General features: G+C 41.6%; 1 protein-coding gene across 1 annotated transcript in view; it reads right to left on the bottom strand.

Annotated features, from left to right (window-relative positions):
* Nucleotides 1–357: 357 nt before the first annotated feature.
* Nucleotides 358–27,803, bottom strand: part of PAK2 (p21 (RAC1) activated kinase 2) — a 91,711-nt gene continuing 64,265 nt past the window's right edge. Inside the window, exons 7-15 of the mRNA XM_023214808.2 lie at nt 26,487–26,619; nt 23,376–23,439; nt 21,003–21,051; nt 20,415–20,527; nt 18,660–18,777; nt 15,093–15,192; nt 11,964–12,160; nt 5,360–5,497; nt 358–4,495 (exon numbers count right to left, since the gene is read on the bottom strand). Coding sequence (XP_023070576.1) covers nt 4,409–4,495; nt 5,360–5,497; nt 11,964–12,160; nt 15,093–15,192; nt 18,660–18,777; nt 20,415–20,527; nt 21,003–21,051; nt 23,376–23,439; nt 26,487–26,619 — 999 coding nt within the window. The 3' untranslated portion in view covers nt 358–4,408. The remainder of the gene's footprint in view (nt 4,496–5,359; nt 5,498–11,963; nt 12,161–15,092; nt 15,193–18,659; nt 18,778–20,414; nt 20,528–21,002; nt 21,052–23,375; nt 23,440–26,486; nt 26,620–27,803) is intronic.

The following is a 27,803-nucleotide window of genomic DNA, read 5'->3' on the forward strand; positions in this document are numbered from 1 at the left end:
CAGAGGCTGAGGCAGGAGAATCACTTGAACCTGGGAGGCCGAGGCTGCAGTGAGCTGAGATCGTGCCAGTGCACTCCAGCCTGGGAGACAGAGTGAGACTTTGTCTCAGAAAAAAAAAAAAAAAAAAAAAGGAAAACTTCATGTTTACTGCCCACCCACACATTTCTAGAAACCTTCCTACTTTGGAGCTTTGTAATAAAATCAAAATGATGGCAAAACACCATTAAAAGGTTTAAAATATTTATCACTAAAAATACTAGAATGTTCTCTGAAAGCCTATTAAGACATTTAAATATTCTTTTATGCTATTCTGATCAAAAGAAAGAATAAAAGTTTAGGAAAGGTTAAAAATGCAAATTTTTTTAAAAAGTTTATTTCTAGCCCTGAAAGAACAAAATTATTGAACAAAGTCGTAAAATACAGCAGTTAATGTCAATGTATAACAATTAAATAATTGAACGGGATTAAATTAAAAATAAAAGGCATTATAAAATTTGAAGACAACAGAAAAGACAAACTACTTTTACTTAATTCCACTTCTATCAAAACAAGGGGAAAAAAGCCAATGCGTTCCAATGTTGAATTCCAAACATAACTGTTTCTCTTAATAAAGAATAAAGTGTGCTTGACAGAATTATCCATTTCTTTCTGCCTCTCTCAGCAGCATTCTAGAGGATTGAATGGGAAAGACTTCCATTCCTTCAAAGGAGGCCAGTGCTTGCTTCTTTCTAACTCCAGTCTCATCTACCACAGCAAATTTGCCAGAGTGTTCAATCAGTGTGTTGAGGGAGAAAAAAGAAGGCGTGTATATATTTTTTCTTATATACACAACACTATAAAAAAACTCATTTTACCAGTTTCAATACCTACTGTGGGAGGAGCGGAGACAGGAAGATAATCTGCTTTTTGTATTACAATGAAGTTCTACTACCAAAAAACCCCAAATGAGTATTAATCTGGATTTTTAACTATAATCTATAATATTTTGACACTGCCATTTTACTAGATGTGGATCTCAGTATATTTTAAAAGATTTAGACTCAAAAATTGGTGCAAATTCTTTAAGCACCTTTTTTTTTTTTTTTTTTTTTTTTTTTTTAATTTTAGCTACTACCTGATCAGATCTAAAATTATTCTGGCCAGAATACAGTATATACAAACATGTATTTAAGTGAGCCCTATAAAGAAATACTCATAGGTAGTTTAAAATTGCTTGTTAAAGGCGCAGGCTCATTTACAATTGGTGGTTACTAGACTGTAAGCAGCTTAACACTTACATGTTAAAGGGAAGAGAATTAATACTATGTGCCAGGCACTCAACACATGAAGACAGAGTTGCATTAGCCTTGGTAGCTTACGCTGCACAACTGCTCGTTTACTATTCTAGGTAGGATAAAATGTTACATGTTTCATAGATTCCCAGTTTTAACTGTCCCTAAAAGCAGCAGAAGAAAAAAGAAAAAGAGATGATAACTTTAAGTCTAAAATAAAATAAATAAGTACTATAGTAATACTGTCCTAATAACACAAGAGGACTATTAAGGTAACTTTTAGATTTAAATGGGAATTTTCATTCTAAAGTGATGACAAAAGGGGGGATATAAAAGGCAATTATTTAAAAAACATGAGGCCAGGCGCAGTGGCTCACGCCTGTAATTGCAGCACTTTGGGAGGTCAAGGTGGGCAGACTGCCTGAGCTGAGGAGTTGGAGATCAGCCTGGGCAACATGGTGAGACTCTTGTCTCTAACAAAAATACAAAAAATTAGCTGGGTGTAGTGGCGTGCACCTGTGGTCTCAGCTACTCAAGAGGCTGAGGCACAAGAATTGCTTGAACCCAGGAAGCTGAGGTTGCCGTGAGCTGAGATCACGCCACTGCACTCCAGCCTGGGTGACAGAGTGAGACTGTATCAAAAAATAAAAATAAAAAATAAAACACATGAATCTTGATTCAGATATAATTTTTCTTTCAACAAGTTCTGAATGTTTTAATTTAAAATTAATCACAATTCTGTATTGCTTTTAAGATTTTGTTTAAAAATGACACATTTCAAAATTAACCAAAGTACATTTCTGTTAGAGGTTAGTTTATCCACGTAACTTAAGAATAAACCACAGTGTAGCTCCCTTAACCAAAGAGCCAGGTTTTAATGACTGAAGTCAGTTGCCAGCAATGGATGTGCAGGTAACTATCGAAGAAGTTGTAACTACAAATCCCAAACTGCTTCTATCAATGGAAAAGCCCTTTGTTGAGTCACAGGCCTGAAACGAGGCATTGGCACACAGTCAGTGAGGATGGGCTTTGACTGAGGAGGGAAGTGCCTCTGAGGGCACGAGGATCACAGTCTTCTCATCTAGGCGGTTTTCTATTTCATGGGTAGCATCTTCTTTCTCACAATCCAGCCAACTGTTTACAAAGAATGTTAAAATGCGGAACTCAGGTGGCACTGCAGCTTTCTGCCAGAAGTAAACCAGTTTCTGTAATTCAGTAATAGCTGTAGAAGGCCAATATATTCCAGAGAAAAATGAAGTCAAGAATTATATTGAAAACAGAGACCATTAAGTGCTCTAAATATGTTTCATTAATTATTTTACTCATTTTTTCTGAAAACCTTCTTGCCTTATCAATAAAAAACGGTCACTTCTCTCCTTATAATTGTATCTTAACATAGATATAGCGGGAATAAAATAATGGAAATAAAACCCTTCTAGTTTCCCCAATGTATACTACAACAGCAAAATGACTTTTTATTCATGATTTATACTGCAGGATGGTAAGCAGGGGGGAAGTTAATGGGGGAAGGGGGATGGTGGGAACAAAATGCCAGAACCAAGCCACAGATACTTGAACAACACCTACTCCAAAAGCAAAACTACGAATAAAGGAGAAGGAGAGGAGAGGAAAGAAGAGAAGAGAGGAGAAAGGGAGGGGAGGGGAGAAGGGAGGGCACTCAAATAATTAATGCTACAGGTCCCAGACCTTTTAGAATCTTTAAAAGAAACAAATTATTGCTATCAACACGCACATTTCATTTTCCTTTCTCGTTTTTTATAAGTCTCTACTTATTTGAAAAAAAAAAAAAAAAAAAACTAAAGTAACTCAACATCTCAAATGATCTACAAATTCACCAAGAAATACTCTGTCACTCAAGTTCTCACAGACAATGCCACACTGACGACGACCCCGGGCAATGCGCCCGCCGCCAATTTGCTATCAGCTGCTTCTCTGTAACCCAACATTCTCCTTCATGAGTATCATCTCTTCTCACTACATCAGAGCTCACCAAGGTCCACATCTCTCACTCTGCCTCTGCTAGTCCCAAATATTTTTCTCCTTTAAGTGGAAAAAAGCTAATTTTAAGTTCCGAAAATTCACTGGTTATTATGTTATTTGCCATGGGAGGGGGGTATCTGTGAGGTGAGAGAGGATTAAGGAAAAACAAAAAGAACAAACCTAAACCTAAAATTGCAACATATACAGAAATTTATTTCCAAATTGAAGGGGGAAAGGAGAGAAGAGGAAGGTAGTGGCACTAACCAAAGTCATAAAGTCCAGGTTGGAACAAGAACAAATCACTTTGGTTCCTGGAGCCAAACCTGAAGGGGAAACAGGCAGAAGGGAAGACAAAGTGGGAAGAAGTCTACAGTCAATGGGAATCTTTTTCTGTCTCAATGATTTAGTTATAAATAGAGATTATTAGTCTTCTCTCTATACATGTAACAAATGCCAAACTTACTACCACGAAATTTCTAAAACGGACTTTTTCACATTTGTTAAAAAAGGTAAAAATCACATACTCTTCTTCCCTTCCTTCAGGTCAAGTTCTGAACTACAATATTACATGTAACAACAGCTGGTCCTAACTTTTATACAAAGTGAAACTATATAGAGCTCCTTTGCCAACATGAGGAGCTACATAATTTCTATAACACTTGCCTAGGCATGAGAAACTCAAAAGCAACTCAAAAGGAGCAAGTCCAGGGAAAAGAAAGCTATGAAGGAGAGAAAGACTAGCAGATAAACAAATACTCTGAAAAACTCCAATCTGCCATTCAAGTATTGGAAATACCCCAAAGGGGACAATGAATGGGATCTATTACAACAAAGTCAGCAAAGTAAAATGCAAATCTCACACATGATAAATGGCCCTGATAGGCTGTTTGCTGAAAGACCTAAGGCTAGTGATTCAGTCCACAATTCCTTTTGGACCCTAAAGAAGGGGTTCATATAAAAGTCATACTTTTCTTTTTGCAATTTTCTCTTGGTTGTCTTCAGAGAATAGTCACTTGCTTCTTTCATTCAGGTTATGCAGATCATTTCTTTAAACCCCCAAAAGAGTAATAATTTTCATATACTAAAAGGCTTCTTGTAGAAAATGGAAAAAAGAACATGAGGCCACAGCAGTGACGTTAACGGTTACTCTTCATTGCTTCTTTAGCTGCCATGATCAGTGGTGTCAAGCTAGATAATGGTTTGGCCAGTTTCAAGAAAGGATGCTGCCAGAAGGAAGGGGAAAAATAAATGTGTAAGTGCTATTCATCAGGTTAGAAACAAAATAATTTTGTTCAATTGGGCCCCAAAGACTACTTGTCGATCATAATTTATTTAATAAACTAAACATATATTAATACCTTCATAAGACTAACATAATCAATGCATTACTTTCAGAGTTGAAAGAAAGCAGAATCATTTCAGTTTGACAAATATACACAAATATACACATGTCAGCAATAAACAGGTCTGAGGACTGTAAACAGGTCCGAGGACCGATACTACGCGCAGACTGTAAACAGGTCCGAGGACCGATACGACGCGCAGACTGTAAACAGGTCCGAGGACTGATACTACTATGCGCAGACTGTAAAGAGGTCTGAGGATTGATACTATGCACAAACTGCACACTGTGGTATTGTCAGATTTTTATTCCCAGATGAAACCCCCCCCTTTTTTTTTAATACTTTAAGTTCTAGGGTACATGTGCACAACGTGCAGGTTTGTTACATATGTCTACATGTGCCATGTTGGTGTGCTGCACCCATTAACTCATCATTTACATTAGGTATATCTCCTAATGCTATCCCTCCCCCCTCTCCCCTCCCCACGACAGGCCCCGTGTGTGATGTTCCCCACCCTGTGTCCAACTCATTGCTCAACTCTCACTTACGAGAACATGCGGTGTTTGGTTTTCTGTTCCTGTGTTAGTTTGCTCAGAATGATAGGATGAAACCCTAAATTGCAGCAGCTGCCATACCGCTAGTGATCAATGAATAGTGAAATCTAATTATTAGCCCTAGGAAAATTTTCTGTTGGTTACCAAAAGAGTCAACTATTCCCCCAAATGAAATCATTTTTAAATTTACCTGTAATAATTCTTTGGCTGAACCCCTTTTTTCCACATCCATTTCCAAACATCGATTTAAGAAATCTCGAAATATTGGAGAAAGTTTCTCTGGATTCTGAAGTTCTGGGGTTCCATTAGTTGCTATTAGGTACAAGGCCTAAAAATAGAAGAACATCTGTGATCCACTTAAGATAGCTCAGCACGGCCGGGCGCGGTGGCTCACGCCTGTAATCCCAGCACTTTGGGAGGCTGAGGCGGGTGGATCACGAGGTCAGGAGATTGAGACCACCCTGGCTAATACGGTGAAACCCCGTCTCTACTAAAAATGCAGGCGCCTGTAGTCCCAGCTACTTGGGAGGCTGAGGCAGGAGAATGGCAGTGAACCCCAGAGGCAGAGGTTGCAGTGAGCCGAGATGGCGCCACTGCACTCCAGCCTGGGCAACAGAGAGAGACTCTGTCTCAAAAAAAGAAAAGGATAGCTCAGCACAGTCACAGAGCCGTGAATAAAGTCTATGAACTTTTCTTCTTTAAAGAAAATCACCATAAATACTAAACTGGGCTTATCATTATCTCATTTAAATTTAGATTTGATACTTTCCTCTTATTTTTAGATGTTACATTTCTCTAAGTTATTTTTCCAAAATCAGATTCACATTTGGTTTTTCTTTAGTTATAAATGCAATACATATTGCTTTTGCTTTGTTTTTTTTTTGTTGTTGTTGAGACAGAATCTCACTCTGTCACCAAGGCTGGAGTGCAGTGGTGCAATCTTGGCTCACTGCAACCTCTGCCTCGCGGGTTCAAGTGATTCTCCTGCCTCAGCCTCCAGAGTAGCTGGGATTACAGATGCCACTATGCCCAGCTAATCTTTGTATTTTTAGTAGAGATGAGGTTTCACCATATTGGTCAGGCTGGTCTTCAACTCTTGACTTCAAGTGATCCATCTGCCTCGGCCTCCCAAAGTGTTAGGATTACAGGCGTGAGCCGCTGTGCCCAGTTCATATTGCTTTAAAAAATAAAACAATGTTAATAATTAAAAATAACCACAATCTCACCATTGATCATCCTGCTTAGTTTTCTCAAATTTTTTTCAAGTCATACATATCATTAAAAAAAATGAGATTTGTGAAAACTTAAAAAAAAAAAAAAAAAAATAGGCTGGGCATGGTGGCCCATGCCTGTAATCCTAGCACTCTAAGATGCTGAAACAAGTGGATTGCCTGAGCTCAGGAGCTCGAGACCAGGCTGGGCAACATGGCAAAACCCCATCACTACTAAAAATCCAAAAACAAATAGCCGGGTGTGGTGGCACACGCCTGTAGTTCCAGCCACTCGAGGCTGAGGCAGAAGAATGCTTGAACGTGGGGGGTGGAGGTTGCAGTGAGTGGAGATTGCACCCTGAACTCCAGCCTGGGCAACAGAGCAAGACTCTGTCTCAAAAATAAAAACCAAAAAACAAATTATCCCAGGTCATCATTACTAATAACTACCTAGATCTATAAAACTACTGTAATGGCTTAAGTAAACACTGCCTTATATGAATGTTTCCTAATTTAATCAACTCCCTTTAGAAAATCCTTATGTAGTTCTAATTATTTCCTTTACAGTTCTATAAATTTAATTAATTTATTTATTTTTGAGACAGAGTCTGGCTCTGTGGCCCAGACTGGAATGCAATGGTGCGATCTCAGCTCAATGCAACCTTCACCTCCTGAGTTCAAGCGATTCTCCTGTCTCAGTCTTCCGAGTAGTTAATTTTTTGTATTTTCAGTAGAGACGGGGTTTCACTATGTTGGCCAGGCTGGTCTTAAACTCCTGACCTTGTGATCCACCTGCCTCAGCCTTGCAAAGTGCTGGGATTACAGGTGTGAGCCACTGCATCCAGCCTATTTATTTTTCTTTTGAGACACAGTCTCGCTCTGTTGCCCAGGCTGGAGTTCAGGGTGCAATCTCCACTCACTGCAACCTCTGCCTCCCGGGTTCCAGCAATTCTCGCATCTCAGCCTCCTGAGTAGCTGGAGGTACAGGCAGGCACCACTATGACCGACTAATTTTTGTATTTTTAGTAGAGACGGGGTTTCACCACGTTGGCCAGGCTGGTCTCAAACTCCTGACCTCAAGGGATCTGCCCACCTAGGCCTCCCAAGTGCTGAGACTACAGGTGTGAGCCACTGCACCTGGTCCTGAATTATTATTTTTAATTGACTATTTTTTTTTTAGAAGTTTTAGGTTTAGAGAAAATTGAGCAGAGAGTACAGAGTACCCACATGCAGCCTCCCTAACTGGAGTGTTATTATTATCTGCATTATTATACTATGGGACACTTGTTACTAATGAACCAATATTGATACATTTCTATTAAACTAAAGCCCTCAGTTTACATAAGGGTTCACTCTGTATTACATTATATAGTCCTATGGTTTTTTAATGCAGTCTCGCTATGTTGCGCAGACTGGCCTGAACTCCTGGGCTCAAGAGATGCTCCTGCTTCAGCCTTTCAAGTAGCGGGGACTAAGGGTGTGCACCACCGTGTCTAGTTGTTCCATGGGTTTTGAAAATGAACACTGTCCAGTGTCCACCATTATAGTATCATACAAAGTAATTTCAGTGCCCAAAAAACTCCCTGTGCTTCATCTGCTCATCCTCTCTACCCTCCTGCCCCCGCCAAACTCCATAACCACTGATCATTTTACTCTCTATAGTTCAAACAATATGTAGCCTTTTTAGACTGGGTTCTTTCACTAAGCAATATGCATTTAAAGTTCTTACAACTGAAGTGCAGTTGTAAGATTGTTTTAATGAGCTTGTGTGGTAATTCTTTTATCTGTGCCAGTTCTGTATCTGTTTCAGTTGACAGGATGTTTTTCTCATTATAGTCTGCATTTGCCTGCTCCTTTGCCTGTCTGGTAAACTTTGGATGTCTGGGTGCTTGCTGGGTCCTGGCTATTTCTGTATTCCCACAAATATGCCTTTTCTCCCCCTTTAGGCAGATAAAATCTTGTTTTATTTGAAAGACTGGATCTATGTAATCACCAAGATCCACTATGTATAGACAAGAGAGGGAGACCTTTATTCTTAGTTTCTTCCTCCTGGGACAGTCTTAATGATTTTCTCCTTCTTGGACCAGTGCTTTCCTGGTCTTAGACCCACATGCCCTGGCCTGGTCAACCAGAAGCTTCTTGAGGCCTTGTCTATATTTAGCATGGAATGAGTTCCCAAAGAACCTGCTTGTTTTTGAACATGTCCCCCTTCACTTCACATACACGTGAAGGCCAGTCTTCGTGGATTCACAGTGTCTTCTGAGCAGCTGGGACGGAATTCTCGTCTTCCTCATCCATGTTGCCTTTTTGGTAATTTGTGCATTAGCAGTTATGCCCATATGCCTGTGGACCAAGGTGGTTTTTTTTTTTTTTTTTTTTTTTTTCTTTTTTTGAGACAGAATCTCTCTCTGTCACCCAGTTTCAAGCAATTCTCCCGCCTCAGCCTCCCGAGTAGCTGGGAATACAGGTGCCTGCCACCACGCCTGGCTCATTTTTGAATTTTTAGTAGAGATGAGGTTTCACCATGTTAGGCTGGTCACGAACTCCTGACCTCAAGTGATCTGCCCACCTCAGCCTCCCAAAGTGCTGAGATTACAGGCATGAGCCACCATGCCCGACCCAAGGTGTTTTTTTTTTTTTTTTTTTTGCAGCATCCAGCCTGGGAATGGATAGTCACAGGCGTGCAGAAGATCAGCCCATCTTTGGAAAGCTTCTGGATCTGCTGATAGGAGCTGGTGCTGGTGATTTCACCAGTCTCACCGGGGTTCAAGTATACCTTTTCGTCACAGTGAAGGCCACTGGAGGCGAGCCTCTTCTGAAGCCTGAGCGTGCTCCTGGCTGTGGGCACAGTCCTGTAATATTCTTCAGCTTTGTACAGGAAAGCAGTTAAGTGACTTGGGAACAGATCCCGTTGGTCTTCCCTCTCTCATGTAGACTCCTCTTCAAAATACATCCAGAATCATACCACTTTTCACCACCTCCACTGATACCGTCCTGGTCGAGGCTATCATCACTGCTTGCCTGAATTATTACATCAGCCTCCTAATTGGTCTTCTGCTCTGCCTTTGCCTTCCTCAAGCATCTCTCAACAAAGTAGCCAGGGCAATCCTATTAAAACCTAAGGAGACAAACTTACTCTTCTGCTCAAATCTCTCTTAACAGTTTCCCTATCCGGCCTCCAGTAAAAGCCAGAATCCTTCCAAAGGTCTCATAAGGCACTACAGCCTGGCCTGGTTTCTTCGCAGATCGACCGCACCTCTTGCTGTTTGCTCAGTGGAGGCCAGCTATGCTGAGGTCCGTCATCACCTCTTGATACACCAGGCACGCTCCTGCTTTAGGGCTTTTGCATGTGCTGTGCCTTCTGTTTAGAATCCTTTCCCCTTAGGTAAGTATCACTTTCGCACTTCCTGTGTCCAAATGTCACCTCACCTCAGTGAAGCCCTCCCTATGCACACTTTGGATTTAATTTTAAAATTTATTTTTATCGTATTTTTTTGGAGACAGGGCCTAGATGTCACCCAAGCTGGAGTGCAGTGATGTGAGAACAGTTCACGGCAGCCTCATCTTCCTTGGGCCCAAGTGACCCACCCACTGAGGCGGGATGGTCCCAGTTAGCTGTGACTACAGGCACACACTAACACGCTTGGTTAATTTTTAAATTTTTTTGTAGAGATGGGGTCTCACTATGCCTAGGCTGGCCTTGAACTCCTAGGCTCAAGAAATCCTCCCACCTTGGCCTCCCAAAATACTGGGATGACAGGCATGAGCCACTGTGCCCAGCTCTCCAAGCACCTTTTGAAAGTAAACACCCTAACCTTCTTCCTGCCAGTCTCAGCACTCAAGTCCATTATTCAATATATTACACATTATTCTGTTTATTTTGTTTTTCTCTCTTCTCCCACTAGAATATAAGTTCTATAAGAGCAGGAATTTGTGTGGGTTCTTTTAGACAGCATTTTGAATTGTGCTTAGCACACAGCAGGTACTCAAATCAATACTGGCTAAATGAATGAATGAAATTAGAGGACTTTAAATGTTGTTCTGAAAAGTACCCTAATCAATCACCTGCCAAGTACTTTAACTGCCCACATGAACTGGAATCTTTGGCAACTGGACGAAAAGCATTCAGGACACAGAGGGCCAGAATCTCCTGCCACCTGTTATTCAGTTTCTTTCACTTAGCACGATACTTTGAAGGTTCAACGCTGCAACACGGATTGGCACTTCCTTCCTTTCTATGACCAAATAATATTCCACTGTTCAGCAGGTTTGAATTATTTCCATTTTTAGTGGAAATAATTGAGGTTGCATGCCGGCTTTTGTACGGATGTATGATTGTAATTCTCTTGGCTTTGCCATCTGTACCCGGCAGAGGAACTGTTAGGTCATCTGGTAATCCAGTATTCACTTCATACAGAATTGTCAAATTGTTTTCTAAGGCAGATGTACCATTTTATATTTTGCAATGAACGAGGGTTCCAGTTTATCTTCTCACCAACGTTTATTTATTTACGGAGACGGAGTTTTGCTTTGTCGCCCAGGATGGAGTGCAGTGGCGCGATCTTGGCTCACTGCAACCTCTGCCTCCCAGGTTCAAGCGATTCTCTTGCCTCAGCCTCAGCCTCCCAACTAGATGGGATTACAGGTGCCCACCACCACGCCCAGCTAATTCTGTATTTTTAGTAAAGATGGGGTTTCTCCATGTTGGTCAGGCTGATCTTGAACTCCCAACCTCGGCCTCCCAAAGTGCTGGGTTTACAGGTGTGAGCCACCGCACCTGGCCACCAACATTTATTATTGTCTTTTTGATATAGCAATTCTAGTAGTTGGAAGTGTTATCCTGTTGGGGTGGGTTTTTTGCTGTTGTTGTTTTCTGAGATAGAGTCTCACCCTGTCGCCCAGGCTGGAGTGCAGTAGTGCCACCTTGGCTCACCACAACCCTACCTCCCGGGTTCAAGCAATTCTCTTGCCTCAGCCACTGATTGTTGAGGTTCTGATTTACATTTCCTTAATAACTGATAATGTCGAACCACATACGGTAATTTAAAAGAAAAAGAAGTGGCCAGGCGCAGTGGCTCACACCTGTAATGCCAGCACTTTGGGAGGCTGAGGTGGGTGGATCTACTGAGGTCAAGAGTTTGAGACCAGCCTGACCCAACATGGAGAGATCCTGTCTCTATGAAAAATACAAAAATCGGCTGGGTGTGGCGGCGCACACCCACAGTCCCAGCCACTTGGGAGGCTGAGGTAGGAGGATCACTTGAACCTGAGAGGTGGAGGATACAGTGAGCTGAGATTGCACTACTGCACTCTAGACTGGGCAACAGAGTGGGACCCTGTCTCAAAAAATCTTAAAACACAAAAGAAGGTTTAGAGGCAGGTGCTCCAAACTTCCTATGTAAAATACAAAATAATACAGCTTACTACTAAAAACCTATGAAGTCTTCACCTAGCACATTAATTTGTAACGCAGAGAGCAAATGATTTTTAGATGCAGAGTTGGGGCAGAGACTAGGTTTTATCAACTTTCTACTTTAAATTCAAGAAAAATATTTAACAAGGCTGGTGTTTAATTGATCTTACCCTCAAGGGATTTTCATTGAGGTATGGAGGCTCTCCTTCTACCATCTCAATAGCCATGATGCCCAGAGACCATATGTCGACTTTGGGGCCATAAGCTTTCCGTGTAACCACCTCTGGTGCCATCCAGTACGGGGTTCCGACCATGGTACTGCGTTTGCTCTGCTCGGGGGTGATTTGGGCACAGAAACCAAAGTCAGCTACAAAACAAAACAGAACAGAGTTAATGGTTTCCATGGATGGTTTTAACAAAGGAGTTCACTTCAGATGATGTAATTAATTACATTTCGACTCTTCAGCCTCTTGTTTTTAAAGATTTTATTAATAAAGTAAACCAGAATGAGTTTAAAAATATTTTCATGATGTAACACACTCTCACATTTTACTTTGACTTGCCAGAGTCCAAATTATCAGGAGGCCTTTTATTCTGAATAATTCATTCTCTCCTAAAAAATCTAAGAAAACCGAAAGAGGTGCATGAACAAGTAAGCGAAGGCAGACGCCAAAACTAAATGCAGTGATCAGGCAAAGGTCGAAGGTCAGGCCACGGAAACCACTTTGTCTTTTAATTCTGTCTAGTTTTTAAAAATCTTCTGAAGAGACGGAGTCTCCCTATGTTGCCTAGGCTGGTTTTGAACTCTTGGGCAACACAGGGAGGGATCTTCATACCTTGGCCTCCCAAAGTGTTGAGATTACAAGTGGGGGCCACCACACCCAGCTGTAAGCTGTTTTGGCATAAAACAAACAGAAGCTAGAGTCACTAAACATCCATCATCGCAGCAGAGAGCCTAGAAAAAGCACACACTGAACTGCACCAAGCGATGAGGCCACCGCCCACACGACCTTCTCAACCATCTCACCTGGAACAGAGGCGCAGGACGCCTGGTGTAGTACTCAATATTCATTTAGTAGAAAAGTCAGGATTCGTATTTAGAATTCTTTCTTATACTGTTCAACTCATTCTACTCCATATGTGACTACTGTTAAAATTTAGGTTTGTAAGCTTTAGACTGTTGGTTACGCATGTACATATATGCATGAATAAAATCTATGAACTGTTTGGTTTGCATTACCAATCAGGATATTCTGTAAACTTTTGTAAAACCATTTTTTAAAAGAGACCTTTCCACATTAGTACATTTATCTGCCTATTTAAACATTTTTTACTTTTAAATTTTTTGTCACAAGGTTTCACTCCGTTGCCCACGCTGAGTGCAGTAGAGCAATTTCAGCTCACTGCAACCTCTGCCTCCTGTGCTCAAGCCATCCTCCTTCCCCAGCCTCCCGAGTAGCTGGGATTAGAGGTGTCTGCCACCATGCCCAGCTAATTGTTGTATTTTTAGTAGAGATGGAGTCTTGCCATGTTGCTCAGTCTGGTCTCGAACTCCTGGGCTCAAGCAATCCACCTGCCTCAGCCTCCCAAACTGCTGGGATTATAGGCGTGAGCCACTGCACCTGGCCTGCCTCATCTTAAAAACTACACAGAGGGCTGGGCGTGGTGGTTAACGCCTGTAATCCCAGCACTTCCGGAGGCCGAGGCAGGTGGATCACGAGGTCAGGAGATCGAGACCATCCTGGCTGACATGGTGAAACCCCGTCTCTACTAAAAATATAAAAAATTAGCAGGGCGTGGTGGCAGGTGCCTGTAGTCCCAGCTACTCGGGAGGCACAGGCAGGAGAATGGCGTAAACCCGGGAGGCGGAGCTTGCAGTGAGTGGAGATCGCACCACTGTACTCCAGCCCGGGTGACAGAACGAGACTCCGTCTCAAAAAACAAAACAAAACAAAACAAACAATCAAACAAAAAAAACTACACAGAATATAAAAATATAATAATCTATTTAATTATTCCCTTACTGCTCAACACTTACAGTTTTGGTTTTTCTTTACAATATTGCAGAGAACATCCTTGTACTTACTGTGGTATGTAAGTTCAGAAATTCTACAGGAGAGAATCCTAAAAGAGTAACGGTTAAGGCCGGGCGCGGCGGCTCAAGCCTGTAATCCCAGCACTTTGGGAGGCCGAGATGGGCGGATCACGAGGTCAGGAGTTCGAGACCATCCTGGCTAACACGGTGAAACCCCGTCTCTACTAAAAAATACAAAAAGCTAGCCGGGCAAGGTGGCTGGTGCCTGTAGTCCCAGCTACTCGGGAGGCTGAGGCAGGAGAATGGCGTAAACCCGGGAGGCGGAGCTTGCAGTGAGCTGAGATCCGGCCACTGCACTCCAGCCTGGGCGACAGAGCGAGACTCCGTCTCAAAAAAAAAAAAAAAAAAAAAAAAAAAGAGTAACGGTTAGGTCAAATAATGTTTATAGCTAAAATGAGTACTTAAAACAACCCAGGTACTGTTTAAGTACCTTATAAGAAATAAAATATTTAATCCTCATGGTAACCCTACAAGAAAGGTACATTTATTATTACAATTATTCCCATTTTACAAAGAGGAAAACGGAGGCACAAAAACAACTTATCCAAGGTTATTCACCGAGTAAATGGCAGAGCCAGAGGAAAAAAATGTCATTCAAAAGTTTAATTCAGTTGCATGTGTATTCACCAAAAATGAATGAGAGTTTGCCCATTAAGATTACTTAAAAATAAGCAATCATGGCCGGGCACGGTGGCTCACGCCTGTAATCCCAGCACTCTGGGAGGCTGAGGTGGGCGGATCACCCGAGTTCAGGAGCTCGAGACCAGCCTGAGCAACGTGGAGAAACTCCATCTCTACTAAAAATACAAAAATCAGCTGGGTATGGTGGGGCGCGCCTGTAATCTCAGCTATCAGAAGGCTGAAGCGGGAGAATTGCTTCAATCCAGGAGGTGGAGGTTGCAGTGAGCCGAGATTGCGCCGTTGCACTCCAGCCTGGGTGACGAGCAAAACTCCGTCTCAAAAGAAAAGACGTTACCTAATAACGTCGTATGTAGTGGTAATTATTAGGTAATGTCTTATCTAGCTAGTCCTTTCTCTGGCACTGATTAGTTAAAACCCTCAGAGTATCACTCAGTTTTCAAAGGTCTTACCACTTCCTATATTAAATCATTATTAATCCTTGCATTGGTCAAGAAAAGTTTTTAATTAAACAAAAGGCAGAAACTTATAATAAATAATAGTGATTTTTCCATTTGTTACTCACTGAGCTTAACCGATCCTTCCATTCCCAAAAGTACATTGTCACTTTTGATGTCTCTGTGGATCACTTGATTAGCATGTAAAAACTCCAATGCCTGTAAACACTGAACAGAAGAAAAACACCTGTTAATGAAATAGTCCCTGAAAAGACACAGGGAGATTCACATACAGTAGTTATGGCCTGAGCACTGCTTCCAGTACCCAGAAGACCCACCAATACTTTTAGTTATAAAGAAAAAAATCCTCTCTTATACACAAAGTTATGAAAAGTAATTATATCTCCTCCTTAAAGTTTTATATAAGAAAATAAAATTTTTTGAAAAGTCAGTAGATGCCCTCCTATCCTCTGATCTTACTCAGGGACACTGTTTAGCTGGGTCTGTGTAATTTCTTGCCTCTTGGCCGGGTGAGGCAGGCAGACCACTTGAGGGCAGGAGTTCAAGACCAGCCTGACCAACATAGCAAAACCCCATCTCTACTAAAAAATACAAAAATTAGCCAGGTGTGATGACTCACTCCTGTAATCCCAGCACTTTGGGAGACCAAGGCAGGTGGATCATCTGAGGTCAGCAGTTCCAGACCAGCTGGGCCAACATGATGAAACCCTGTGTCTGCTAAAAATACAAAGAAAATAGCTGGGTGTGGTGGCACACACCTGTAACCGCAGCTACTCAGAAGGCTGAGGTAGCAGAATCGCTTGAACCTGGGAGGCAGAGGTTGCAGTGAGCCGAGATCGTGTCACTGCACTCCAGCCTGGGAGACACAGCAAGACTCCATCTCAAAACACAAAAAAGGACAGAAAGAAAGAAAAATTAGTCAGGTGTGGTGCCTCAGGCCTGTAATCCCAGCTACTCAGGTGGCTGGGGCAGGAGAAGCCCTTGAATCTAGGAGGCGGAGGTTGCAGCAAGCTAAGATTGCGCCATTGCACTCCAGCCTGGGTGAGAGAGCGAGACTCAGTCTCAAAACAAAACAACAACAACAAAAAACTGCCTCTTTCAGGTGTAAATGTCTAAAGGTATACAACACTTAGTAAACATGCACAGGCTCTTCAGAAATCATTTCAACAGTAATGAAAAAAACTTGATCATTCCCATCTGAATATGAGATACGCAGAAGGCTAGTCAATGTGAGCCACTGAGAAGCGGGTAAGATTCTGGGCGGCTGCTTCCATCTGGCTGTTCATCAGGGACAAGATGTTCTTCTTCAGTGACGGATTTTAATTTAGCTGCATCTACAACGTGGACATGAATGACGAAAGAACAGCTTTCCCCTTACACCATATTCCAGAGAGCCCCGAGTCACAAAGCAGGCGCAAACTCTTCCCTTCCTTACAAACAAGAACGAGATGACGTTTAAAACATCTGCCCTAGGCCAGACACGGTGGCTCAAGCCTGTAATCCCAGCACTTTGGGAGGCCGAGACGGGCGGATCAAGAGGTCAGGAGATCGAGACCATCCTGGCTAACATGGTGAAACCCCGTCTCTACTAAAAATACAAAAAAAAAAAATAGCCGGGCGAGGTGGCGGACGCCTGTAGTCCCAGCTACTCAGGAGGCTGAGGCAGGAGAATGGCGTAAACCCAGGAGGCGGAGCTTGCAGTGAGCTGAGATCCGGCCACTGCACTCCAGCCTGGGCGACAGAGCGAGACTCCGTCTCAAAAAAATAAATAAAGAAAACATCTGCCCACTCTGGTGTTTTTGAATATAAACTACGGGTGTAAGTTGGCTGTGCTTTTATTTCTTACTCCCATCAGAGGAGAACAAAGTCAGCACAACTAAAAATCTCATCCAAAATCTTCTACTATTCATTCAAGGAAAAACAGATAAATTGGGTGTTACACCACAATATATTTACCAGGAAATAATCAGATCCAAAGCTCCAGAAAATATTTGTACAAATAAATAGAAAACTGTCACAATTAAAAAGTTCTGGCACACAAAAGAAAACCCAAATTAGAGGAACTCTCAAAATTAAATTAATTTTTATATCAATTGCAAAGATATCTGTAGAAAAAACAAAATTAAGTATAAATAGGTAAATTATTGTTTTTATCAGCTTTCCAGTGACCAAGCATCCATTGCTAAGGAATATCATATGCTATTAATATTCTATTCAAGAGTTCTTATTTCCTCCCTTCAACCAAAGAGGTACTATTCCTCAGGCAGAACATAATTCAGAATTAAAGTTTTCAAAGAATATTTTTAACACCTTAAGATGACAGATGGAAAAGGGAAATATATATGTATCATCCTTACATGAACAAAGTTTGTAATTCACATGTCACTGAAGAACTGTTGAAAGCCAAATCATAGAAAATACAATATAGTCCTATAAGCTTAAAATTCTGCCCTTTGTGACAGTGATTCCTGTGATATTACAAATTTCAATGACAATAAGCAAACCATTAGCCCAAAACTTATCTGTAGAAAAAGCTAAGATATAGGTGGAAAAAGAAGGCCTATTTTTGGCTTAAATTGGCAATTTGGCAGAATTCTACTGGCTTAAGCTAATAGTATGTCTAGAAATTCATTAATGAATATAAAGAAATAACCAGTTTCTTCACCATTAGTGAACTCAACGAAGCTAGGCACAGACTTATTGATACTTAAGGCGAGTAAGTGTCCTGCTTCACCTGAGATAGAACTTCCACTGTTGTGTGGTATATTTCTTTCTTTCTTTTTCTTTTTTTTTGAGACAGAGTCTTGCTCTGTCGCCAGGCTGGAATGCAGTTGCGCGATCTCGGCTCACTGCAGCCTCCGCCTCTTGGGTTCAAGCGATTCTCCTGCCTCAGCCTCCGAGTAGCTGGGACTACAGGCATGAACCACCACACCCAGCTAATTTTTGTATTTTTAGTAGGGATGGGGTTTCACCATGTTGGCCAGGATGGCCTCTATCTCTTGACCTCATGATCCGCCCGCCTCAAAGTGCTGGGATTACAGGTATGAGCCACCGCGCCCGGCCTCTTTTTTTTTTTTTTTTGAGACAGACTCTTGCTCTGTCGCCAGGCTGGAGTGCAGTGGCACGATCTCAGCTCATTGCAATGTCTCCCTCCCCAGCTCAAGCGATTCTCCTGCGAGTAGCTGAGATTACAGGCACACGCCATCACACCCAGCTAATTTTGCATTTTTAGTAGAGATGGGTTTCACCATGTTTCCCAGGCTGGTCTCAAACTACCGACCTCAGAGAATCTGCCTGCCTCGGCCTCCCAAAGTGCTAGGATTACTGGCATGAGCCACCACTTCCAGCTGAGTGGTGTTATTTCTAATGGTATACACCCGTTTACTCTCAAAAGTGTCCTGTTTGGATGGTAAATGATCGTCATCACTCTACCAGAATTTCCTTGTGAATCTGGATCTTCAAAGGTCCACAATTCATTCCCAAATTATCTTATACCTGAAGGAAAGGGCTGAAACTCCTGTGTAGGATGAAATGGTATGGGGATGGAGTAACTTGTAGAGAATGTGTACAGAGAAAGCACTTCCCACAGTAACAACTGTGCAGAAAAAATTCCTTTTGTTCACTTCTTGCTAACCACATATCACCATAACATATCAAGGAGGAGGCACACCTACCTCTCTGCATACAGCAGCAATCTGTGCTTCATCCATGCAGGTTTCTGTTACCACATCAGTGAGCGATCCACCAGCAAGGTATTCCATGACCACAAACAATTCATCTCCTACCAGGTAACTAAAAATACAACATATCAAATACCGTCACACTTACATTTTTTCTAAACACATGGTGTTCTCACTTACATTTTTTCTAAACACATGGTATTCTATGTTGAAGAATTCAAATATTAAACATCCTAACAATGAAACTAGAGGGCTGGTAGCTTGAGAGTTAGGAAGAAAATTGGAAAGCTGCTATGTAACAGCACAGAAAAATAACTGAGGTTATGATCCTGAATCATTTTTAAGTTACAGTTTGCCCACAATTGTAGTTTGAGTATGCACATAGATTCATTCTGATTAAAATAATCCTACAATATAGAAATTACTAGTCCCGTTTTAGAGATAAAGAGACAAAGGCTTGGAAAGGTTAGTGACTCATCCAAGGTCACACAGCTATTAATAGTAAGTGACAGAACCAGAATCTGAAGCCAAGTATCCACGATTCCAAAGCCCATGGCTTATCTTAACCACCATACTATGCTGACTTGAAATGTTATTTTAAAAAGCAGGGAACAGTACCTGAAAAGTTTTTTTTTTTTTTTTATTTTTGAGATGGAGTCTTGCTCTGTTGCCAGGCTGGAGTGCAGTGGCGCAATCTCGGCTCACTGCAAGTTCCACCTCTTGGATTCAAGCAATTCTCCTGCCTCAGCCTGCCGAGTAGCTGGGACTACAGATGTGTGGCACCATGCTTGGCTAATTTTTATACTTTTAGTAGAGACGGGGTTTCACCATGTTGGCCAGGATGGTCTCGATCTCCTGACCTCACGGTCCACCTGCCTTGGCCTCCCAAAGTGCTGGGATTACAGGCATGAGCCACTGTGCCCGGCCTGAAAAGTTTATTTCTATGAACATGTTCTCCATAACTAGGGCTAAAGTCTTGAAATATATTACTGTTTCCTCATTCTAAACAAATTTAAATATGGAAGAAAATCACCTATAATCACCTCTATCTTCAATAAAACCACTGTTGTCATTTTCAACTAATCTTCTCTCATTCGTATATGTGACTGCTTTTTCAAGCGTAGTTGTAGTAATATACATCATTTTCTTTTTTTTGTTTTGAGATGGAGTCTCATTGCGTTGCCCAGGCTCGAGTGCAGTGGTGCGACCTCGGCTCACTGCATCCTCCACCTCCCTGGTTCAAGCGATTCTCCTGCCTCAGCCTCCTGAGTAGCTGGGATTACAGGTGTGAGCCACTGCACCCGGCCAATACACATAATTTTCTATTCTGCTTTTTGGTCTGTTATTTAACATTAGTTCCTAAACTAAATGAGGTTTTGATAGACATACAATTTGTCCATAAAGGATAGCATTTGAAATAAAAATTGATCTACAAGTTTAAAAACCATGTGACCGGTCCCCTGTCAGTCAAGACATGAATCACAGCCAACCATTCATGTTTTAACTTCAGGTCATTTGCAATGAATATAAACACCACCAGCTATGGCCTTCATTTAACTGCCTTCTCTCACTTGCCAAGTGATATCCTTGTAGAGAAGGACCTTCTAAAACTGCAGTGTGCTATTTTTACCTCTCTTCTTATTTCTCAGCATTGACAGTTTATTCTAAAGTGGCTAGCTGCCCCCTCAAACCATGAGACTTAAAATTTCTACATTTTTATCCCAATGTTTAAGACATAATCATATTTACCTGTCCAAGAAGTTAACTATGTTGGGATTTTTTAATTCTTTCATCACCAGAATCTCATTAATGATCAATTCCTTCTTTGGCTGTTTCTGTAAATTAATCTGTTTGATAGCAACCTATAATGAAAACACGATTGAAAAAAATCAGGTTTACGAATTCTCTTAGAAAATTACAAACACCAAGCAGTTAATAACTTACTTTACGGCATGTATATTACACAATGCTATTACTCATAGGTGGTACTTTTACTTGCACATTGCCTCCGCACAATGCTTTGTAATGTATAGAGCCTAAACAGTTTTAGATTTATCTTGAAGTTAATACACCCACAGTCAGTCCAACACTAAGAATTAATCCTCTTTTCACTTCGAGCTGAGAAAACAATTTTTAAATATTTGCTTATTTATGACATTAAACTCAAAATTCCTTCTTTGTTCCCCTTAATGACAGAAGTGCTATAAAAACATATAGAGCAATTCTTACAACATGTTCAACTTAAAAGACAGTCCTACTGATTCTTCCCAGCTTTATCTAGTTTCCACCTATATGACAAAATAATGGTAACATCCAGGATTATGACAAAGCAGCTACCTCCTGTCCCAATGCAACGTCAGTAGCAGTGAAAACTGTACCAGAAGCCCTAGAGGGAGAAAACAGCCAGATTTAAGGTTGACAAATCACCAGCATTTACAATATCCAAAGACTTTACACTTCAAGCAACTGAAAAAGAATTAAAGAACAGTGACGATCTAACATGCTTAAAAGGAGTAAAAGCAAAAACACGAGGAAAGGGGGTGGGGGAAGAAAAAGAGACAATCCTCATGGCCAAAACTTATGTTTGAAATATTTCAGACCTACAAAAATGTAGGGAAAAAAGATCAAGAAAAAAATATATGTAACATATACTTATGGATACACTTCCCTGATTAAGATACAAAGAACTATAAATAATTCGAAGATTCCCATGAGCCCTCTCCAACAGCAGTCTCCTTCCTCCCAAAGGTGATCTATATTCCGTGTTTCTCCTGTATTTGAAGTTCATCATTTTCTTTTTTTTTTTTTTTGAGACGGAGTCTCACTCTGTCACCCAGGCTGGAGTGCAGTGGTCGGATCTCAGCTTACTGCAAGCTCCACCTCCCGGGTTCATGCCATTCTCCTGCCTCGGCCTCCCAACGAGCTGGGACTACAGGCGCCCGCCACCTCGCCCGGCTAGTTTTTTGCATTTTTTAGTAGAGACGGGGTTTCACCGTGTTAGCCAGGATGGTCTCGATCTCCTGACCTCGTGATCCGCCCGTCTCAGCCTCCCAAAGTGCTGGGATTACAGGCTTGAGCCACCGCGCCCGGCCTGAAGTTCATCATTTTCATGCATTTCTCCATACTTTTAACTACAAAGGACACAGATGTTTATCCCTATAAAATATACTTTGCCTAATTTTTTTTTTTTGAGACGGAATCTCCCTCTGTCACCCAGGCTGGAATGCAGTGGCACAATCTCTGCTCACTGCAAGCTCCGCCGCCTCCCGGGTTAACACCATTCTCCCGCCTCAGCCTCCCTAGAAGCTGGGACTACAGGCGCCCGCCACCACGCCCAATTTTTTTTGTATTTTCAGTAGAGACGGGGTTTCACCGTGTTCGCCAGGATGGTCTTGATCTCCTGACCTCGTGATCCGCCCGCCTCGGCCTCCCAAAGTGCTGGGATTACAGGTGTGAGCCACCGCGCCTGGCCTGCCTAATTTTTAAATGTCATATAGTTTCATTTCACATACTATCCTGCAACTTGCTTTTGTTACTCAATACTGGATTTGTGATGGTCATCCATATGGATAGGCATTGCTTGTTCATTCATGTTCAAAAATAATACGATAATCTTCAATTCTCTTTCATAAAACCAGTGCTGCAATTGAATTTAGCCGTTAGGAAGAAATTCAGGCCTGGTACAGTGGCTCACACCTGTAATCCCAACACTTTGGGTTTTTGGCTGGGGCAGAAGAATTGTTTGAACCCAGGAGGCACAGGTTTCAGTGAGCTGAGATTGTTTCACTGCACTCCAGCCTGGGTGACAGACTGCGACTTCACCAAAGGAAAAAAAAAGAGAAGGGAAGGAAGGAAGGAATTCATATGGAAGTTTTCAAAAATGGCTTAGGCCCTCACTGTAAATTCACAGAATGCTTTCCAGAGTTTAATAACATTAAAAATGTAAGGTGTTTATTTGCTTCCAAGCAACAGAAAAAAGGAGTTTAGTTAGTACACTTTAAAAATACAAATTACAGAACAAAATCAGAAGATCAGTAGACCGAAAAGTCAATACTCAATGACATGATTTATGCATTTTTTTTTATTGCTTATAATCCTGAAATAAATATTCTTACTGTCTTTTAAATATATTTTATGGGCAATTCTTCCCTCTAACTAATTCTTTTTTTTTTTTTGAGACAGAGTCTCACTCTGTCGCCCAGGCTGGAGTGCAGTGGCCGGATCTCAGCTCACTGCAAGCTCCGCCTCCCGGGTTCACGCCATTCTCCTGCCTCAGCCTCCTGAGTAGCTGGGACTACAGGTGCCTGCCACCTCGCCCGGCTGGTTTTTTGTATTTTTTAGTAGAGACGGGGTTTCACCGGGTTAGCCAGGATGGTCTCGATCTCCTGACCTCGTGATCCGCCCGTCTCGGCCTCCCAAAGTGCTGGGATTACAGGCTTGAGCCACCGCGCCCGGCCCCCTCTAATTCTTTATAACGGATGGGAAATGACACTTTAGAAAAAATGATACACAATCGCTGCTAACAACTAGTACAGTTTTTTAACAGCATCTACAAATAACTGCATTATTTATTTACATAAATCCCCCAAGGGTACCACTCACAGAATACTACATAAGTGCTCAATGTCAGCAGGCAAAATAAATATCATGCTATAAAACCAGGAAATACTGAATATTGAATATTATGATAATACAGTCACAAATACTTACCCTTGTCCAATTTTTTCATATCTTGTATATTTTTTCTTAGGGTCACCTATGCTCACAATAGTTCCTAGAATAAACAAAAAGCTGGAAGCTCAGTCAAGCATTTTAAGTGTAAATTGATTTTGATATTATTATTCCTTTTAATAAACGCCACTGCTTTTATAAGTGATTTTTAAACATAACATTAAGTTTCAAAAATAACAGGTTTCAAACACAAAACACTAAAGAAACTTAAATACATAATAAAAGTTTAAAAGTATCAGAAACGAGACACATTAAAAGTTGAAGTATCAGAAACAAGAAGACACATTATTTCCATGAGGTGAGACCTCCTAATTCATCATTCGCTCAATAATGGTCACATTGTGGAAAGACTGTACCAGTTTGCCAGAGATTAATTAGGTTCTCAGATGTTCAGCTTTAGAATCAGGTAATCTCAAGGAAACAGACATATTTGAATATAAAACAGATATATTTGAATATAGAAATAGGTATATTTGAATATAAAACAGACATATTTGAATATAGAAATAGGTATATTTGAATATATCTATTAATAGATAAGTTTGAGACTACTTAGTATTATAAATAATAAAGGCTATCTAAACCCTAGATGGTCTTTCTGACTCTTCCAGTATACATATCATCTACCTTTCAATATATTTAGAAAACTACCTGTTACCATAACAATTACTATGCTCTCACATAAACTAATCATGTTTGTTTTAGGAAAGTTCAAAGTCGCAAGAAACAGGTTTTAAAATCAGGAAGTTGGGGCTGGGCACGGTGGCTCACACCTATAATCCCAGCACTTTGGGAGGCCGAGGCGGGCAGATCACGAGGTCAGGAGATCGAGACTGTCCTAGCTAATACGGGGAAACCCCATCTCTACTGAAAAAATATACAAAAAGTTAGCTGGGCGTGGTGGTGGGCGCCTGCAGTCCCAGCTATTTGGGAGGCTGAGGCAGGAGAACAGCGTGAACCCGGGAGGCGGAGCTTGCAGTGTGCGGAGATCCCAACACTGTACTCCAGCCTGGGAGACAGCAAGACTCCCTCTCAAAAAAAAAATAGGAAGTTGGACATAAAATCATAACTTATATTCTTATTACTAGTAAGTCAAAATATAAGAAAAATCACATTACATTTTCACTTGCCTTGTCAAGGTAAAAAAGGACAGGACCATATCAAGGAAACTCATATAAATAATTTTATGTAGGTACCCAACCTCAAGTCAACAAGCAAGAACAGGAGCAATAATAAGAGGCTAAGAGCAAAAAGATACCAAAAAGACTGGTGATGTGATAGTAAAAGGTCACAATTGAATGATGACAATTAGGATTCCAGTTAATTTTTTTTTTTTAAAGTAGCAGCTCTCCTAAAATAATCCTTATATGCCCATAGAGCAACAGAGTAGGCTGGGCATGGTGGCTCATGCCTGAGGTCAGGAGTTTGAGACCAGCTTGGCCAACATGGTGAAACTCCATCTCTACTAAAAATACAAAAATTAGCGGGGTGTGGTGGCGCATGCCTGTAGTCCCAGCTACGCGGGAGGCTGAGGCAGAAGAAACGCTTGAACCGGAGAGGCAGAGATTGCAGTGAGCCAAGATCGTGCCACCGCACTCCAGCCTGGGCGACAGAGTCAGACTCTGTCTCAAAATAACAACAACAACAACAACAACAACAACAGAGTAACAGCCAGGTTTATACTTGAAAGCACTGAGAAATCAAAAGCAAATAAACATGGGGCATATAAACATTTGTGTGCTTTTTAGAGACAGGGTCTCACTCTGTCACCCAGGCTGGAGTGCAGTGGTGCAAACTCACTACATCCTTGAACTCGTGGCTCAAGCAATCCTCCTGCCTCAGGCTCCCAGTCAGCTGGGACTACAGACACGCACCACTATGTCTCGTTAATTTTTTTTTTTTTTTCCTGGGTAGAGTTGGGGTCTAAGTTGTATAGTTCGGCCTTGAACTCCTAGATTCGAGCTATCCTATCTTGGCCAGACAACGTACTGAGATTACAGCTTTGAGCCACTATGCCCAGCCTAAATGTTTAAAACAATCCTTCCAAAAAGTATTTTTCCTTGATCCCTCTAGATTAGTATTCTTTAATTATTATTTATTATTGTTATTATTTTTTGAGACTGAGTCTCTCTCTTTAGCCCAGGCTAGAGTGCAGTGGCACGATCTCGGCTCACTGCAATCTCTGCCTCCTGGGTTCAAGTGATTCTCCTGCCTGAGCTCCCCAAGTAGCTGGGATTACCGGCGCCTGCACAACACTCAGCTAATTTTTGTGTTTTTAGTAGAGATGGGGTTTTGCCATGTTTGCCAGGCTAGTCTTGCTCCTGACCTCAAGTGATCCGCCCACTTTGGTCTCCCAAAGTGCTGGGATTACAGGAGTGAGCCACAGTGCATGGTCAGTTAGCCTTCTTTTTGAGATGGAGTCTCACTCTGTTGCCAAGATGGAGTGCAGTGGCATGATTTCAGCTCACTGCAACCTCTGCCTCCTGGGTTCAAACGATTCTCTCGCCTCAGCCTCTCAAGCAGCTGGTACTACAGGCACATGCCACCACACCCAGCTGATTTTTGTGTTTTTAGTAGAGACAGGGTTTCACCATGTTGGCCAGGATGGTCTTGATCTCTTGACCTTGTGATCCGCCCGCCTCGGCCTCCCAAAGTGCTGGGATTACAGGCGTGAGCCACCGCGCCCGGCCCAGTGACGCAATCTTGACTCACTGCAACCTCCACCTCCTGGGTTCAAGAGATTCTCTTGTCTTAGCCTCCAAGTAGCTGGGATTATAGGCACACGCCAGCACATCCAGCTAATTTTTGTATTTTTAGTAGAGATGGGTTTCACCATGTTGGGCCAGGCTGATCTTGAACTCCTGACCTCTGGTGATCTACCCGCCTCGGCCTCCCAAAGTGCTGGGATTTAGGGGTGAGCCACCATGCCCTGCAACATCTCTAGATTGTAACTGAAGCTACCGTTGCTATAAGAAAATGTATTCTTTATACTTTAAGTCATAATGTAAGGTGTAAGTTAAAACTCATCTGGGCCAAATGTTTTAAGAGCTATTAACAATTTAACAATGATATAAAATGTAGATAACATACTTAATTTCTCCATAATCTCTTCATCTGTCATTTTAGTCTTCTTTTTCTGTTTGTCTGAAGACTTGGCACCACCATCAACATTTGAATCACCAACTGGTGCAGGAACAGGGTCAATTACAGACCGTGTATAAATCTGTGGAGAAAGAGTTTATTACTAAGGTTTGAGGAACACTGTTTTCAGATATTCTTGCTGACACACTGATTCAGTTCTTTGATTTTCAACCTGAACTAAGTTGTCTCTTCCATTGTTCTAAATAATGAGAACACTATTTTCAGACATAAAAGATGTGTAACTAAGAATAAAAAATGTGAAACATTTTTCTTTGGTATAGCATGTATATATCTGAAAAGTTGTCTAGTAAAACAGCAGGTCCGTGAATGAAATTTAAGTGTGACCAGGTCTAAAATGGTACAACAATGTATCAAAAAGCACAGTTTAAAAATCATGTTTTTACTACAGATGTAAGTAAAATGCAAAAGAATGGAAACCTTGATGTTGAAAGATTATTAATTCCCACAAAAGTTTTTACACAATTATAATGCCTACCACCCATTTCAAACAGCCAGGTTTAAAGGCTAAAGAAAACAGTCCTCTGTCGTCAGCTCGGCATTCAGAGGCCATCCCGGAGCTCTGCCTGCCCACTGTGCCACGAGCACAGGCCATTCCACGGCACGAGAAAACGGAGTCCTCTGTTGTCAGCTCGGCATTCAGAGGCCATTCCGGGACCTCTGCCTGCCCACTGTGCCATGAGCACAGCCCATTCCACGGCACAGCACCTTCCCCACACTCTACCTGCATCAGTGCAGGGAGCAGAATGATAACTGCAGTCATTCCTCTCTTCCTGGCTCCATTTAAGGTCATCATTTTTAGTCTCCCTTACCTGGTTAGGAATTTCATTCTGAACTGCCTTTTGAATGACATCAAGGCACTGAGAGGAGTGTAAAATGGGAGATTAAAACACATAATCTGGGTAAGAGGAAAGCTCTAAGTTTTAGATTTAGTGGTCATCTACGTTGAGATAAACAGAGAAAGCTTGGGAAATCGATGAACCCTCTGGAAAAGCGTACCATAGAAAGAAAAAAGCCCAGCGAGGTGAGTGCGTTAACTTTTAAAGAGACATCACATTGCAATCTTCAGAAAACTAGTGTTTGGTGAATGGTCTTTGGGTACAGATCTCTCGGTTAAATTTCCCCATACTAAATGGTTTTAAACTCGAGGGCTTTTTAAAAGCAATCACTGAAAGTCAAACACAGACTCTGTCGTTTTTTCACACACACACACACACACACACACACACACACACACACACACACACA

This window comes from Piliocolobus tephrosceles, chromosome 2 (assembly GCF_002776525.5).
Source record: "Piliocolobus tephrosceles isolate RC106 chromosome 2, ASM277652v3, whole genome shotgun sequence".
In the NCBI taxonomy this organism is placed as follows: domain Eukaryota; kingdom Metazoa; phylum Chordata; class Mammalia; order Primates; family Cercopithecidae; genus Piliocolobus; species Piliocolobus tephrosceles.